General features: G+C 51.8%; 3 protein-coding genes and 1 long non-coding RNA gene across 8 annotated transcripts in view; 1 reads left to right on the top strand and 3 right to left on the bottom strand.

Moving 5' to 3' along the window:
* LOC127596358 (interleukin-1 receptor accessory protein-like 1) overlaps positions 1-16,714 on the bottom strand; it is a 268,134-nt gene that overhangs the window by 64,904 nt on the left and 186,516 nt on the right. For all 4 annotated transcript variants that reach the window (XR_007961441.1, XR_007961442.1, XR_007961443.1 and 1 more), the window contains one exon: positions 15,466-15,540. Coding sequence is in view for 1 of the 4 variants with exons in the window: in XM_052058749.1 (XP_051914709.1) it covers positions 15,466-15,540 (75 nt within the window). In the remaining 3 variants the exon portion in view is untranslated. The remainder of the gene's footprint in view (positions 1-15,465; positions 15,541-16,714) is intronic.
* LOC127596382 (probable G-protein coupled receptor 34) overlaps positions 1-16,714 on the bottom strand; it is a 281,249-nt gene that overhangs the window by 117,502 nt on the left and 147,033 nt on the right. The window lies entirely within an intron of this gene.
* The window catches only part of LOC127596401 (uncharacterized), a 158,576-nt gene that overhangs the window by 59,553 nt on the left and 82,309 nt on the right, over positions 1-16,714 (bottom strand). The gene's annotated exons all lie outside the window — the stretch shown is intronic.
* Positions 10,649-11,676, top strand: LOC127596441 (uncharacterized). The gene is made up of 2 exons (XR_007961472.1): positions 10,649-11,126; positions 11,202-11,676. It is a non-coding gene; the product is annotated as an uncharacterized LOC127596441 (long non-coding RNA).

The raw sequence follows: 16,714 nt of genomic DNA, 5'->3' as shown, positions 1-16,714 counted from the left end.
CTTTATTAGGCGACTCCGGCAGTCATCTCACTGCCGGAGAATTCCTTACCGTGCCATTGCTCTCGATTTGCTATTCTCGTCGTTCGACTGTTTCTCGCTGCCCTATTGCCTTACGGCCTCAATCATTCGCGTACTTCTTATAGTGATCAGATTGTTATCTCGGTTGTTCCTCGCCCTTTATCGTTTCGCGAGCGTTTTCAGTTGTCTTCCTTATTTTTTCCTGGTCCTTATTTGACCAGCGTTTTCTGTTACCGTTTTCCCTGTTCGGGCTCCTTTTGTTCTTTATTAAAAACCCCTTTGTTCTCACAAGATCTTTTCGTTGTCTGCTTCTCCGGGGATCCACCTCTTTTTTTCTGTTGTGCACGAGGCGATTCCTCATCGCCTCGGGCTCAACGTGACAGAATTCTCCGGCCACCATGGATCCCGCAGACGCCGAAAAGATCTTGTCCGCTCTTGCTCGACAAGAGCGGCAAATGAGTCAGCACCGCCAAGCCCTTACGGAACTCAACGGCGCGGTCTCCATGCTGGCTCATCGGTTCGATGATCTCGAACCTCGCCTTATTCGGGTGGAGGAACGAAGACCACCTTCCGGGCTTCGTCCTACCACCCCGGAGGCTCCCTCCTCGTACCCTACTATGTCGAGGGAGCCCTCGCTTCCACACCCCCCTCGCTACGGGGGTGAACACGGGCAGTGTGGACACTTCCTACACAATTGCTCGCTAATATTTGACCAACAGCCGTCCGCCTACACTACTGACGCCGCCAAGGTGGCCTATATCATGAGTCTCTTGACAGGTCCGGCGGCATCGTGGGCAATCGCGACCAGCGACGCAAAGCCGAATCTCCGCACCTCCTATTCTGACTTCGTGGCAGCCTTCCGTCGGGTGTTCCACCATCCCGTGCGGGGCAGAGAGGCGGAGGGGCGGCTGCTCGCCCTGCAGCAGGGCAGGCGTTCGGTCGCTGACTACTCCATCGAGTTCCGGATCCTGGCCGCGCAGAGCGGGTACGACGATCGGGCCCTGTGTGGACTGTTTCGCCGGGGTCTCAACACTCAGCTCAAGGACGAGCTGGCGACTCGCGATCACAGCACGGACTTGGAGGAGCTGATCGACCTCTCCCTCCTTATGGACAATCGCCTGAGGGAACGGGGTCGGGAGCGAGGAGGTGATCGGTACCCGTCTCGACGTCTCCCGTACCGTGAGGAATATCGGGGGCACGGCGAGCACTCCCGGGGCCGGGAGACAGCATCCGCGGAGGAGCCGATGCAGTTGGGCGGCAAAGACGGTGGCGCGGAGGAAGGAAGGCGCCGTCGCCGGGACCATGCTACACCTGACGGCGCACAACCACCCTCCCGCGCCACAACCAGCTATCCGGGATCGTCTTTCCACGCTCCTCCCGATTACTGTGAGTCACGACCTCGCGCGTCACCCTCCGAGTCTAGGCGAGTCGATAAGCGACCAGGACACCCTAATAGACTCGAGCTCGAGGCGGAGGTATTCGGCGAGTCCCGGTCAAGACGGGTTCGGGCCCTGGTGGATTCGGGAGCAGATGATTGTTTAATGGACACTAATCTCGCGTCCGAACTGGGGTGCTTTTTAGAGGAGTTGGTCGTGGCGAAGCGGGTGCGTGATCTGGATGGGCGCCTCCTGGCGGTGGTAACGCATCGAACGGAGCCGTTAAAGCTTTCACTATCCGGTAATCATATTGAGCATCGTCGTTTTTATGTTATGCGGTCCCGGAACGCCCCGATCATCCTCGGTTTACCCTGGCTCCAGACGCATAACCCGGTTATCTCATGGGCGCGCCCCGCTATCGATAGCTGGAGCCCTTATTGTTACCAGCACTGCCTGCAGTCAGCCGTCGGGAGGCACGAACGCGTCACGCCCCCCGAGGAGATCTGCCTTGACGGAGTGCCGGAGTGCTATCGGGACCTTGGGGAGGTCTTTAGCGAGGATCGCGCGCGCTCCTTGCCCCCACACCGCCCCTACGATTGCGCGATAGACCTGCAGGCGGGCGCTCCGTTGCCAACCTCGCGTCTGTATCAGGTATCCCATCCCGAGCGTGAGGCGTTAACGGAGTATATTAACAGCTCGCTCGCTGCAGGTCTCATCAGACCATCACGCTCACCGTTAGGGGCGGGTTTCTTCTTTGTAGGGAAGAAGGATAAGTCCCTACGACCCTGCGTAGACTATCGTGGACTAAATGAAATTACAATTAAAAATAGATACCCGCTACCCTTGTTGGACTCCGCCTTCGCCCCATTGCAATCAGCCACCATATTCTCAAAATTAGACTTACGCAGCGCGTACCACTTGGTTCGCATCCGAGAGGGCGACGAGTGGAAAACCGCGTTCAAGACCCCCCTGGGCCATTTCGAATATCTCGTCATGCCTTTTGGCCTCACAAACGCACCTGCCGTCTTCCAAAACCTCATTAATGACGTGCTCCGGGACATGATCAACATCTTCTGTTTTGTTTATCTTGACGACATTTTAATTTTTTCTCGTTCTCTGCATGAGCACCAGCAACATGTTCGGCTGGTGCTACAACGTTTGCTCGAGAACCGGCTCTTCGTCAAGGCAGAAAAGTGTGAGTTCCATGTTCCCGTCATCTCCTTCCTGGGGTTCATTATAGAACAGGGCAAGCTACGGGCGGACCCCATTAAGACGCGTGCGGTCACTAACTGGCCGGTCCCGTCCAACCGCAAGGAACTGCAGCGTTTCTTGGGGTTCGCCAATTTCTATAGACGCTTTATCCGGGGTTACAGCCAGATGGCGCTTCCCCTAACCCGCCTTACCTCGGTCAAAATCCCTTTTAAGTGGGACCCTGCCGCGGATGCGGCGTTCGCGCGTCTTAAGGCGGCGTTCACTAGTCCCCCGGTTCTGCAACATCCTGACCCTGACCACCCGTTCGTCGTAGAGGTGGACGCCTCGGATTCAGGGGTGGGTGCGGTGCTGTCCCAACGCTCCCCAGTCGACCAGAAGCTGCACCCCTGCGCCTTCTTCTCCCGCCGACTCAGTGCCGCCGAGTCCAACTACGACGTGGGCAACCGGGAACTGTTGGCTGTGGTAACCGCCTTACAGGAGTGGCGGCACTGGCTCGAGGGGGCTAAGGAACCCTTTACTGTTTACACCGACCATAAGAACCTTGCATATCTCCGCTCCGCAAAAAGACTTAACGCCCGTCAGGCCCGGTGGGCCCTCTTCCTCACCAGGTTCGACTTCGTCCTCACCTACTCCCCCGGGTCTAAGAACACTAAGCCTGACGCCCTTTCCCGGCTCCACGAACCTGCGGGGTGGGACCATTCCCCGGAGACCATCCTCCCGACCCAGTGCATAGTGGGGGCCGTCCAGTGGGAGGTTGAACAGCGGGTCCAGTCCGCCCTGGTGGGGGTGCAGGTGCCGGCAGGGTGCCCAGCGGGGAGGCTGTTCGTGCCTCCTGCCCTTCGTTCAGAGGTCCTGCAGTGGGGTCACGGATCCAAGGTGGCGTGTCATCCCGGGGTGAACCGGACTGTGCAGCTCGTCGCCCAGCGTTTCTGGTGGCCGGAGCTCCGCCACGACGCGACGGAGTTCGTCAAGGCCTGCACCTCCTGCGCCTGCGGCAAGTCGTCACACCAACCTCCGGCAGGACTGCTCCAGCCGCTGCCCATTCCTCCCCGCCCGTGGTCTCACATCGCCGTGGACTTCGTCACGGGCCTACCGCCTTCCCGGGGCCGGACGGTCGTGCTCACGATCGTGGACCGCTTCTCCAAGGCCGCTCACTTTGTGCCCTTGTCTAGGTTGCCGTCGGCGCTGGAGACCGCCAACCTCCTCATCCAGCACGTCTTCCGTCTCCACGGCATTCCGGCGGACATCGTATCGGATCGGGGGCCCCAGTTTGTGTCCCGCGTCTGGAAGCGGTTCTGCCGGTCTCTCGGAGCTACGGCCAGCCTGACCTCGGGATACCACCCTCAGTCCAATGGGCAGGCTGAGCGCGCCAACCAGGATCTGGGGGCGGCCCTCCGCTGTGTTTGTCTCCACCGTCCGGCATCCTGGGCCGACCACCTGCCCTGGGTGGAATACGCCCACAACACTCTCGTCTCCTCCGCTACAGGCAGGTCGCCGTTCATGACGGCCTACGGCTACCAGCCACCGCTGTTCCCGTCCCAGGAGGGGCTGGTGGAGGTCCCTTCCGTGCAGCGCCACCTTAAGCGGGCCCATCACGTGTGGAGGGAGGCCCGGGCTGCGTTGTCCCGCACTGCGTCCCGGAACCGGCGGATCGCTGATCGTCGTCGGCGCCCGGCGCCCTCATATGCGGTGGGAGAGAAGGTGTGGCTGGCTACGAGGGATCTTCGCCTGGCCGGCTCGTCTGCCAAACTGGGGCCCCGATTCGCTGGCCCGTTCGAGGTCGAGGCCGTCATCAGCCCCGTCGCGGTCAGGCTCCGGCTGCCGGCCTCCATGAAGGTCCACCCCGTGTTCCACGTCTCCCTGCTCAAGCCTGTGTCTTCCAGCGCCTTGGCGCCCCCTCCCGCTCCGCCGCCGCCCCCGCGGGTGGTCGACGGGGACCCGGTGTACACGGTTCGTGCCATCCTGGACTCTCGGCGCAGGGGCAAGGGCTTCCAGTACCTGGTCGATTGGGAGGGCTACGGGCCGGAGGAGCGGCAATGGGTGCCTCGCTCCTGGATCCTTGACCCGTCCCTTCTGCGCGACTTCCACACTGCTCATCCGTCCAAACCGGGTAGTCCGCCGGGAGGCGTCCATTGAGGGGGGGGTACTGTCACGTCGCGTGCTCGCCAGCAGGTGGCGGGTTCCCCCGCCACCTGTTCGGCACACCTGCCCGTTATTTCGGGCTGATTACGTGCCTTTATTAGGCGACTCCGGCAGTCATCTCACTGCCGGAGAATTCCTTACCGTGCCATTGCTCTCGATTTGCTATTCTCGTCGTTCGACTGTTTCTCGCTGCCCTATTGCCTTACGGCCTCAATCATTCGCGTACTTCTTATAGTGATCAGATTGTTATCTCGGTTGTTCCTCGCCCTTTATCGTTTCGCGAGCGTTTTCAGTTGTCTTCCTTATTTTTTCCTGGTCCTTATTTGACCAGCGTTTTCTGTTACCGTTTTCCCTGTTCGGGCTCCTTTTGTTCTTTATTAAAAACCCCTTTGTTCTCACAAGATCTTTTCGTTGTCTGCTTCTCCGGGGATCCACCTCTTTTTTTCTGTTGTGCACGAGGCGATTCCTCATCGCCTCGGGCTCAACGTGACAAGTGTGAAGCAGTTAGGATGAAATTCAGCAAGTCCAAATCTGAAACAATGGTCCTCAGTTGGAAAAGGGGGAGAAGATCTTGACCCAAGTGGAGGAATTTAAGTATCTGGGTCTTGTTCACGAGTGAGGGCAGGAGGGAGCAAGATATTTACAGGCGGATCGGTGCAGCGTCTGCTGTGATGTGGACCTTGCATCGGTGTGTCGTGGTGAAGAAGGAGCTGAGCCAAAAGGCGAAGCTCTCTATTTACCGGTCGATCAACGTTCCAACCCTCATCTATGGTCACGAGCTATGGTGCGTGACCGAAAGAACGAGATTCTACAAGCGGCTGAAATGAGTTTTCTCCGCAGGGTGTCTGGGCTCTCCCTTAGAGACAAGGTGAGAAGCTCGGCTATCCGGGAGGGTCTCAGAGTCGAGATACTTCTCCTCCACATCGAGAGGAGCCAGCTGAGGTGGCTCGGGCATCTGAGTAGGATGCCTCCTGGATGCCTCTCTGGTGAGGTGTTCCTGGCATGTCTCACTGGTAGGAGGCCCCGGGGACGACCCAGGACACGCTGGAGAGACTTTGTCTACCAGTTGGCCGAGGAACGCCTCGGGATCCCCCGGGAAGACCTGGAACAAGTGGCTGGGGAGAGGGAGGTCTGGGCTTCCCTGCTAAAGCTGTTGCCCCCGCGACCTGACCCCGGATGAGCGGTCGAAAATGGATTGATGGATGGATGGATGGATGGATGGATGGATACTGTACGTTGGGGCACAAAGCTCTCAAATGATCTGCTATTTTGTAGTACAAACACTTAAACATACTTGTTTCACTGCTGCAAGCGCAATGTACAAATGGGAAAAAAAACAAAACCAAAAAAACCCCACATTTGTCTCCATAGCAACATCATTGCAGCAGTTTGAGTGAGTTGCGATGGATTCACTCGGCAACAAAGGTCAGAGTCGCTTGCTGATGCATATCTTGTGGCTGTCAATCAAAACCATGTCCACCTATCCAAGCAAACAAATACATGAGAACAAAAGGTATGTTTCCAACTGTGAGAAGTACGCTACATGAAACTCACTTTCATAAAACTGTTATCAATATCACATCATCCACCATACATTAAAAAAAAATTAGTTCTAAAATCTAAATGGTTAATGTTGAGTAGGTGAAATGTTTGTATTCGAGTGAAAAGCACTGAATGCCTGCGAGCACGAAGGCTGACAAGATGACAATACCAGGCACTATGCAGACATGGAGGATGGAATTAATTAATCAATCAGGCATTAGCTACAGCTGGATTGAATTCTCCCCTCCGTGAGTCGTCACCTTACCGTGGTGGAGGGGTTTGTGTGTCCCAAAGATCCTAGAAGCTAAGTTGTCTGGGGCTTTATGCCCCTGGAAGGGTCACCCATGGCAAACAGGTTCTAGGTGAGGGGCCAGACAAAGCACGGCTCAAAGACCCCTTATGATGAGCAAAATATATGGACCAAGGTTTCCCTTGCCCGGACGCGGGTCCCCGGGGCCCCCCTCTGGAGCCAGGCCTGGAGGTGGGGCTCGTTGGCAAGCGCCTGGTGGCCGGGCCTACACCCATGGGGCCCGGCCGGGCACAGCCCGAAGAGGCAACGTGGGTCCCCCTTCCCATGGGCTCACCACCCATGAGAGGGGCCAAAGGGGTCGGGTGCAATGTGAGCTGGGCGGCAGCCAAAGGCGGGGACTTTGGCGGCCCGATTCTCGGCGACTGAAGCTAGCTCTCGGGACGTGGAACGTCACCTCTCTGGCAGGGAAGGAGCCCGAGCTGGTGTGTGAGGCAGAGAATTTCCGACTGGATATAGTCGGACTTGCCTCCACACACAGCCTGGGTTCTGGTACCAGTTCTCTCGAGAGGGGTTGGACTCTCTTCCACTCTGGAGTTGCTCACGGTGAGAGGCGCAGAGCAGGTGTGGGCATACTCATTGCCCCCCGGCTCAGTGCCTGTACATTGGGGTTCACACCGGTAGACGAGAGGGTTGCCTCCCTCCGCCTGCGGGTGGGGGGACGGGTCCTGACTGTTGTTTGTGCATATGCACCAAACAGCAGCTCAGCATACCCACCCTTTTTGGAGTCCCTGGAGGGTGTGCTGGAGAGTACTCCTGCTGGGGACTCCCTTGTTCTGCTGGGGGACTTCAATGCTCACGTGGGCAATGACAGTGAGACCTGGAGGGGCGTGATTGGGAGGAACGGCCCCCCCCGATCTGAACCCGAGTGGTGTTTTGTTATTGGACTTCTGTGCTCGTCACGGATTGTCCATAACGAACACCTTGTTCAAACATAAGGGTGTCCATATGTGCACTTGGCACCAGGATACCCTAGGCCGCAGTTCGATGATCGACTTTGTAGTTGTATCATCGGATTTGCGGCCGCATGTTCTGGACACTCGGGTGAAGAGAGGGGCGGAGCTGTCAACTGATCACCACCTGGTGGTGAGTAGGCTCCGATGGTGGGGGAAGATGCCGGTCCGTCCTGGCAGACCCAAACGTATAGTGAGGGTTTGTTGGGAGCGTCTGGCGGAATCCCCTGTCAGAAGGAGTTTCAACTCCCACCTCCGACAGAGCTTTTCCCATGTTCCGGGGGAGGCGGGGGACATTGAGCCCGAGTGGACCGTGTTCCGTGCCTCTATTGTTGAGGCGGCCAATCCGAGTTGTGGCCGTAAGGTGGTTGGTGCCTGTCGTGGCGGCAACCCCCGTACTCGCTGGTGGACACCAGCAGTAAGGGATGCCGTCAAGCTGAAGAAGGAGTCCTATCAAGCCTTTATGGCCTGTGGTACCCCAGAGGCAGCTGACAGGTATCGATTGGCCAAGCGGGCCGCGGCTTCGGTGGTCGCCGAGGCAAAAACCCGAGCGTGGGAAGAGTTCGGTGAGGCCATGGAAGCGGACTTCCGGACGGCTTCGAGGAAATTCTGGTCCACCATCCGACGTCTCAGGAGGGGGAAGCAGTGCACCACTAACACTGTGTACAGTGGGGATGGGGCGCTGCTGACTTCGACTCGGGACGTTGTGAACCGGTGGGCAGAGTACTTCGAAGACCTCCTCAACTCCACCAACATGCCTTCCTTGGAGGAAGCAGAGCCCGGGGACTCTGAGGTGGGCTCTCCTATCTCTGTGGTTGAAGTCACCGATGTTGTTAAAAAGCTCCTCGGTGGCAAGGCCCCAGGGGTGGATGAGATCCGCCCGGAGTTCCTCAAGGCTCTGGATGTTGTGGGGCTGTCCTGGTTGACACGCCTCTGCAACATCGCGTGGACAACAGGGAGAGTGCCTCTGGATTGGCAGACCGGGGTGGTAGTCCCTCTTTTTAAAAAGGGGGACCGGAGGGTGTGTTCCAACTACAGAGGGATCACACTCCTCAGCCTCCCTGGTAAGGTCTATTCAGGGGTGCTGGAGAGGAGGGTCCGTCAGGAAGTCGAGCCTCAGATTGAGGAGGAGCAGTGTGGTTTTCGTCCCGGCCGTGGAACAGTGGACCAGCTCTACACCCTTAGCAGGGTCCTTGAGGGTATGTGGGAATTCGCCCAACCAGTCTACATGTGTTTTGTGGACTTGGAGAAGGCGTTTGACCGTGTCCCTCGGGGAGTTCTGTGGGGGGTGCTTCGTGGGTATGGGGTACCGAACCCCCTGATACGGGCTGTTCGGTCACTATACCACCGATGTCAGAGTTTGGTTCGCATTGCCGGCAGTAAGTCAGAATCGTTTCCAGTGGAGGTAGGACTCCGCCAAGGCTGCCCTTTGTCGCCGATTCTGTTCATAACCTTTATGGACAGAATTTCTAGGCGCAGCCGAAGCGTTGAGGGGGTCCGTTTTGGGGGCCTCAGTATTTCATCCCTGCTTTTTGCAGATGATGTGGTGCTGTTGGCTCCTTCAAACGGGGCTCTCCAACTCTCACTGGAGCGTTTCGCAGCCGAGTGTGAAGCGGTTGGGATGAAAATCAGCACCTCCAAATCTGAAACCATGGTCCTCAGTCGGAAAAGGGTGGAGTGCCCACTCCGGGTCGGGGAGGAGATCTTACCCCAAGTGGAGGAGTTCAAGTATCTTGGGGTCTTGTTCACGAGTGGGGGTAGGAGGGAGCGGGAGATCGACAGGCGGATCGGTGCAGCGTCTGCTGTGATGCGGATGTTGTATCGGTCTGTCGTGGTGAAGAAGGAGCTGAGCCAAAAGGCGAAGCTCTCAATTTACCGGTCGATCTACGTCCCAACCCTCACCTATGGTCACGAGCTATGGGTCGTGACCGAAAGAACAAGATCCCGGATAAAAGCGGCTGAAATGAGTTTTCTCCGCAGGGTGTCCGGGCTCTCCCTTAGAGATAAGGTGAGAAGCTCAGTCATCCGGGAGGGGCTCAGAGTCGAGCCGCTTCTCCTCCACATCGAGAGGAGCCAGATGAGGTGGCTTGGGCATCTGATTCGGATGCCTCCTGAGCGCCTCCCCGGTGAGGTGTTCCGGTCATGTCCCACCGGGAGGAGACCAGGACACGCTGGAGAGACTATGTCACCCAGCTTGCCTGGGAACGACTCGGGATCCCCCGGGGAGAGCTGGAAGAAGTAGCTAGGGAGAGGGAAGTCTGGGCTTCCCTGCTAAAGCTGTTGCCCCCGCGACCCGGCCCCGGATAAGCAGTAGATGATGGATGGATGGATGGATGGATGGATTGAATTCTATGCTTGCAAATTTGTGGATTCAGTTTTAGAAAATGCGTCTTCTTCAGGACTGAGCCCCGGTATACAAAGCGAGGTCCACGAAGGCATGCTGGTATGCACTTGAGAGCCCTGACGTTAACCTCATTAAAGACCTTTTGGTTTGAACCAAAGCACCCAGACGACATGGGAGGCAGGCCCTCTCATCCAACAGGACCAACGTCTGACATCACTCATGCTCTTCTTCTGGTTGAATGGACACAAAAAAAAAACAGAACCTCAAAGTCTTGTAAAAAAGAATCCCACAAGACTGAAAACTGGCATAGCTGCAAAGGGGCTCAATTCAACATGTTGTTGTACTTTCACATGTTTGGTACTTTGGCCAGATGTGCCATATGTGTTTCCCAAACTTTATTGAACCAAACAACCAACACAATTCACACATGAAATAAACAGAAATTGTCTGAATTTACTCATGAATCGACTGACTCACTTTTAAATCTGGGCCTGTTTATTGAACACAAAGCTGATTCTATTCTAATTTATTCTAATGTATGAATGTCAAGAGGTGAATCAACAGATTTATTGCAACTTCCGTCATCTCATGGAAGAGCATTTCATTGACTGACGAACAAATATTTGTTTTGAATGATTTTTGAATGAGATTACAGTTTACCGGCGGAAGAGGATTAGGGCCAATGAAGAAAAAAAAAAAAACAAGGAAGAATCTTGCCAGCCTTGTTTTGTTTTTCTTCATTGGCCCTAATCCTCTTCCGTAACTACAGCTCAATGCATACATATATATACAGTATACAGTAAATATTCCCATCCCCGGTATTCTACGGAAAGGAATATCCTTCACCCGGAATAAAAACCTATGCATTGACATTTTGACTACGATATTACATGTTACCGGAAGTTGCGTAAGCGGAAATTCCACTACCCGTAACCCGGATGGACTTGTAATGCCGCGGGAGCTTAAATACAAGCAACGCCCACCCGATGCGACAGAAAAGACAACGCTGAAACAGGTTTTCACTTTGTGTTTTTCGATCATCAGATTCTAAACGACGACGTGCAAGTGAGTTTTTATTGCCGTGCGTTTTACTGTAATTGTGAATGATTTTAACTTTATTCACTTACGTCCTGTAGAACGCCGCACTAGCTTAAAAGCAGCACCCACTCGACACGACCGAAGAAACGTGTTCGCTTCGCAGTTTTCATTCATCAGATTCGAAACGAAGTCGTGTAAGCGACTTTTTATTGGCGTGCGTTTTACTGTAATAGCGAAAGATTTTAACTTTATTCACTTACGTCGTGTAGATCATCGCATCGAAACGTAGAAGAACTGTAACAACTGGAGCGGAGCGTGTGAAATGCATCCGTTTGAGCGAGGCTGGACACAAAGTTAAAAAGATCCAGCAAACACTTGGAGTCGGAAAGACGCAAATCTACGAAACTTTAAACAACAAGGCATCGATTCAACTCCTGATGACAAGCCACCATCCAGCAAGGAAGCAATGCAAATGGCAACAAAAATCCTTCAGTATGCACAAGAATTACCAGACATCGGTGATCAACGGGACAGTTACTTGCAACTAGCAAGAAAACTGTATGACACGCAGGCAAACATTGTCATAAACCAAAGAATGCATCCAACAAAACAATCCAAAATACATATTTTTTTCCAAAGACAGAAAAAAATAAACATTAAAATACTGTATGTATTTTACTTTTGTGATTTTTTTGGGTACACCTGTATTGCAGTTTTTGTTATATAAACAGTTTTTGGACAGTATATTTTTGTATTTTATTGATTGTGTTGTTACACATGCATTTTGTCAACATACTTGCAGGTCCATAAAGGACATGTACCGTGCTCATTTCCCAAATGAGGAATTTCTGTTATCAGGACAAATTGGACAGCGCAAACACGAGTCCGTACTAGAGAATATTTACTGTATATACAGGTATATATTTACAAAATGCAAAACACATTCCTACAAAGTGTGACAACAATGAATTATACAAAAGCTGAAATTTAAAAAAGTATACAGTAATCTGAAAAAACTATGCCCCCACACCCCCTCTGCCAAAAAAAAGCTGACGATGAAGCCAAAACGCACTTTTTATCGGTAGAATTTGAAGTAGATTACAGACATTCCGAAATGTTGAATTCCAATCAACCAGCTACAAACAGGATGACTGCGATGTATCTGCAACTTAACATAAAAACAGACCTACACTCCAAACACTTGTGCCACTTGGCAAACCACAAGCAAACTTGTCCTTGACTAATACCGTTGCTCAACAGCTTTCTGGCTGGACATCAGAAACCACTCTATTACTCTGTTGCACAAACAAAACCCACACAGCTGTGAATGCATAATCTGGGGTTGGCCAGAAGAGTACCGCAAAAGCAAAGAGATCCCCGATCAAGGTCACACTCCAGGCACGGATGAAACATCTTGGACCAGCCACACGCATAGTCAGAAGCAAACCATCATGTTCATGGTCTATTGTGCTGTGGTCATTCAAATGGGCTTTCCAAACATCTATCCATCCGGTTTACCCTGTTCAGGGACACAGGGAGATGGAGCCTTTGGTCCAGCTGGCAAAGCTGGCAGACAAAAGGTGGCAGTCAGACTCAAGGCAAATGAAGAAACAGACAATAATTCATCCTCACAAGCACGTCGTCACTGAGTGGATACGGAACCCATGCAGCATGCACAAGTCCGCTGAGTGAACCACAATGCCATCAGTCACTTTCTATATCCATTAAAAGTGAAATTGGGGACCTCCCTGAGATTATGACCCCTAAACATATCATAAACAGAAATAAGAGCAAGCATCTTGCACGCTCCAATCAAGTAAGGAATAATAAGTCTTACAAATTCTCCCCCGTGAGCCATTGCCTTTCTGTGGTGGAGGCATTTGTGTGTCCCAATGATCCGAGGAGGTAATTTGTCTGTGGCTTTCGGCCCATGGTAAACAGGTGGGGGACCAGACAAAGCACGGCTCGTAGAACCCTTATGATGATTGAGAAATTTGGAATACATTTTTCCTTGCCCGGATGCTGGTTGTGGGGACCCTGCTCTGGATCCAGGCCTACAGGTGGGGTTCGCTAGCAAGCCCCTAGTGGCCAGCTCTACACCCATGGGGCCTGCCCAAGCTCAGCCTGAAGAGGCAACATGGGTCCTCCTTCCCTCCACCTGTGGGAGACTCCAAAGGTGTCGGGCGCTTTGTGAGCTGGATGAAGGCGGGGAACTTGGCGGTCTGATCCCCTGGCTACAGAAGCTAGTTTTAGGGACATGGAATGTCACCTCTCTTGCAGGGAAGGAGCCCGAGCTGGTGTGCGAGGCAGGGAAGTTCTGACATTGTACGACTTGCCTCCACACACAGCCTGGGTTCTGGTCCCAGTCCTCTCGAGAGGGGTTGGACTCTTTCCACTCTCGAGTTGCCCACAGTGAGAGGCATTGAGCAGGTATGGGCATACTCATTGCCCCCGGGCTCAGTACTTTACATTGGGGTTCACACCGGTGGACAAGAGTGTAGTCTCCCTCCGGCTACGAATGGGGGAGATACGGGTCCTGGCTGTTGTTTGTGCTGATGCACCAAACAGCAGCTCAGAGTCGAAGGCGCTCCTCCTGGGGACTCCCTCGTTTTGCCGGGTGACTTCGATTCTCACGTGGGCAATGACAGTGAGAAGTTGTTGATGGACAATAATATTGTATGAGAGATTATGTGTGAATAACTGCCCCAAGTGAAAAATGTTCATGAAAATTGAAACAGAATATCGTGATCATAGATAAAGGGCAGAGGAAAGTCGTTGTAGTGGATGTAGCGGTCCCAAATGATGGAAACAGGAGAAAGGAGGAACACGAGAAACTCGAGAAATGGGCTCAGAGAGGAGCTGGAGAGAGCCTGGAAGGTAAAGGTGACAGTCGTGTCTGTGGTGGTCGGAGCACTCGGGGCAGTGACCCCCAAACTAGATGATTGGTTGCAACAGATCCCGGGAACAACATGCTAGCAAATATTCTCATGAAATGAACCTCCTCTAGAGTTCACACACTCTCTTTGCAACATTTTTGTTAAATACTGATAGGGGTTTCCTTTCATCACAAATGACCTGTTCCTTTCTCTAACAAGACCACATTTCACACCTCGACATTCCAGGCATGTTAACTTTGAAGAAGGGAAGAAATAGGGCGTTGAAAGAAATACCCTCATGTAATATTGATCCAAAAGTTCCCAAACCGATGTTGCTGATGCAGCGCTTTGCAACATTTCGAGAGAATATCTTGTTTGCTTGTGAAAGATATCAAAACAGTAGATGAGGAATTGTGTTTTTGTGTTGACTTTTGCTGATAACAAAATCATTTTATTCATAAACTTACCATTTATGACTTTAACATCTCAATGTTAAAGTAGAGGTGTTAAAGTTTTGGCCAGGGTGAAAAAAAGGCAATTATTTTGAGGAGCAGAAACAGAATAGCATTCAAAAGCTGCTAGCAATAGCCATGACTTGCTGACCTTTCTTTATTTGCGGTGCTTATCTGAACCAAAATCGATTACATGTGTCGAGCTTTCTGCCACATCTACCAGAATATTGTCAACAAGAATCACAACAAATCAATGAGAATCTGTAGGACTGAAAATTTTAGCTTCAGTGAATTCCCAATGCCAAACGTTGCATCAGCTGCTGAGGGTACCCATGCTGTGATCATTGAAATTGATCAACTCAAGAAAAGGTTATGCAGGTTAAGATTCTACACAGCTTCCATGAGATCGGTTCAAGGTTTGTCATTTGCTTCACACACTCACCACTCTTTGCTCTTTGATTGGATCACCCCCCGCCCCCCCCCCCAAAAAAAAACAAGACAACTCTTTTTCACTGTATTGGCACATTTGGTGTCAATCCAAGCGGACTGTGAAAATAAATTTCTCAACTATTCAGATCTGTGCCTCTAAAATTTTGTGGGCATTACTGATACAGATTATGCGTAATCCTGGGAACTAATTTATTACGTAACTAACCACAGTGACCAAAACATAAATCCCCTGCTTTTTTTGTCTTTTGTCCTTGGTGGAGGCAACAAGTAAAAATCTTTTCTTTGGCCACGTTGAAATAATCTTTCTTAAAACGCTTCATCAAAACGACATGAATTAAAAAAAAAAACATTTCAAAGAGCTTTCCGTCCATCATTAGTTTGATGCAACAGCAATCTACACCCTCTTTCGAAGTGCCACATTTTACGCCTATTAACACAGAAATGGGGGGGGGGGGGAGATCCACCATGACCTATTTTCTCTTTTGCAAAGGCTGTTTGTTTCAAGTAAGGCAATGAGCTGGAATTTTCCCAGGAACTCCTGACAGAAGAATGCCAGTCAAAGGCAGCCACATGATGTGTAATCAAGCTTGCCATGGTTTCTCATAAGAGGCACTGGGATTAATTGTCGATTCATTCCATTTGAGTAAACAGAAGGTGACCCAGTGGAGCATGACAGTTTACCCACCCGTTGGCAAATTCATAATTCCCACACAAAATGTACCGCACCGGTGCTAGCATGCGGCGTCTTTCTTTACCTAGAGCCATTTCAATGGCGCTGGTTTGGCCCTCGGACGGGGAGAGGATTTTTGGCGGCTTGTCTGTCAAAGGAGCTGCGGGAAAGACAAATGGAGAGAGGACCTTTAGTAACTCAAAGGCAAAACCTTGACATCACAGAGAAAAGGAAGATGTCTGATATCTGGTGCTGGATCAACAGTAACTCATTTCTCAATGAATTTATTGAAAATGAAACAAAAACAAATCATGTAACAGTCCAACTGCATTTGGTACTTTCAACATTTACAAATGTCCAAAAGTCGAATCAACAGATGATTAACACAAAGAGGTTCTTAATGCATATAAATCGCCATGAGCAAAACCAGGTCGGTTTTCCAGGATGCATATTGGAAAAGCAGAGCGGGGAGACCTTTTTTTTTTCGAATGACTGGCGGCGTGATTGGCGCTGAATGGGTAGGAATGAATACAGATGAACCAGGTAGAAGGTTTTTCAGGCACACACCTGGAATCGTGGGGAGCTAGCATTGGAAAAAATTAGTCAAGACTACAAATATGGTCTCCAGTCCACATTCTTTGTAATCGGGAGTATAAGAAAGTAAAACTGCTTCTATGAGCTCATTAATGACAAACTTAGAAACAAATGCCAAATAAATGAAAACGGGAACAGCAAACTATGCACTTGCGTGTGCTTGGCATGCTTCGGTGCCGTGAGAAAGAAATCTCATTACTTTAATTACCCCTTTCCCCACAAAGTGTGCTGGCATAATTTGCTTCATCGTGACAAGGCGAGGAGGGGCACTGACAGCAAGGAATGCTGGATTTAAAAAGAAGGTGCAAACACACGGACGTCACGCCTCAGGCGTGAAACCACAACCTCCAGTTTGCACAGGATGGAATCCTTTTGGATATTGTGGAGCACAACGGTTCAAATGCAATTGGCACCTGTTCCTGATGGTGCAATCTCATAGGTTTTTCGAGTGGTACAGTTCATTTCGATCAAAGGGACATTGCTATTGATTATACACGTATTGAGATTCTGCCATGTTGGAAGTGGCGAACACACAAACTCGAATTCTCTGGTGGGTTACTATGAGTGAGAGTTTTTAGCTTTTCGCTGAGGGACACCGAGCACATCAAGTCTGACCTGCTTCACGGCACACTTAGATGCGCGCAAATTCGGCAAGGCAACCGATGTCACAATCTGCTGCGGAGCCCATCTTAAAAGGTCCCTGTGATCACATGATAATAGATGGGTTAAAGAGGGTTGAG

This window comes from Hippocampus zosterae, chromosome 2 (genome assembly GCF_025434085.1).
Source record: "Hippocampus zosterae strain Florida chromosome 2, ASM2543408v3, whole genome shotgun sequence".
NCBI classification, from domain to species: domain Eukaryota; kingdom Metazoa; phylum Chordata; class Actinopteri; order Syngnathiformes; family Syngnathidae; genus Hippocampus; species Hippocampus zosterae.
The sequence above is the reverse complement of the archived record's forward strand: the minus strand, read 5'-3'. Positions and strand labels throughout refer to the sequence as shown.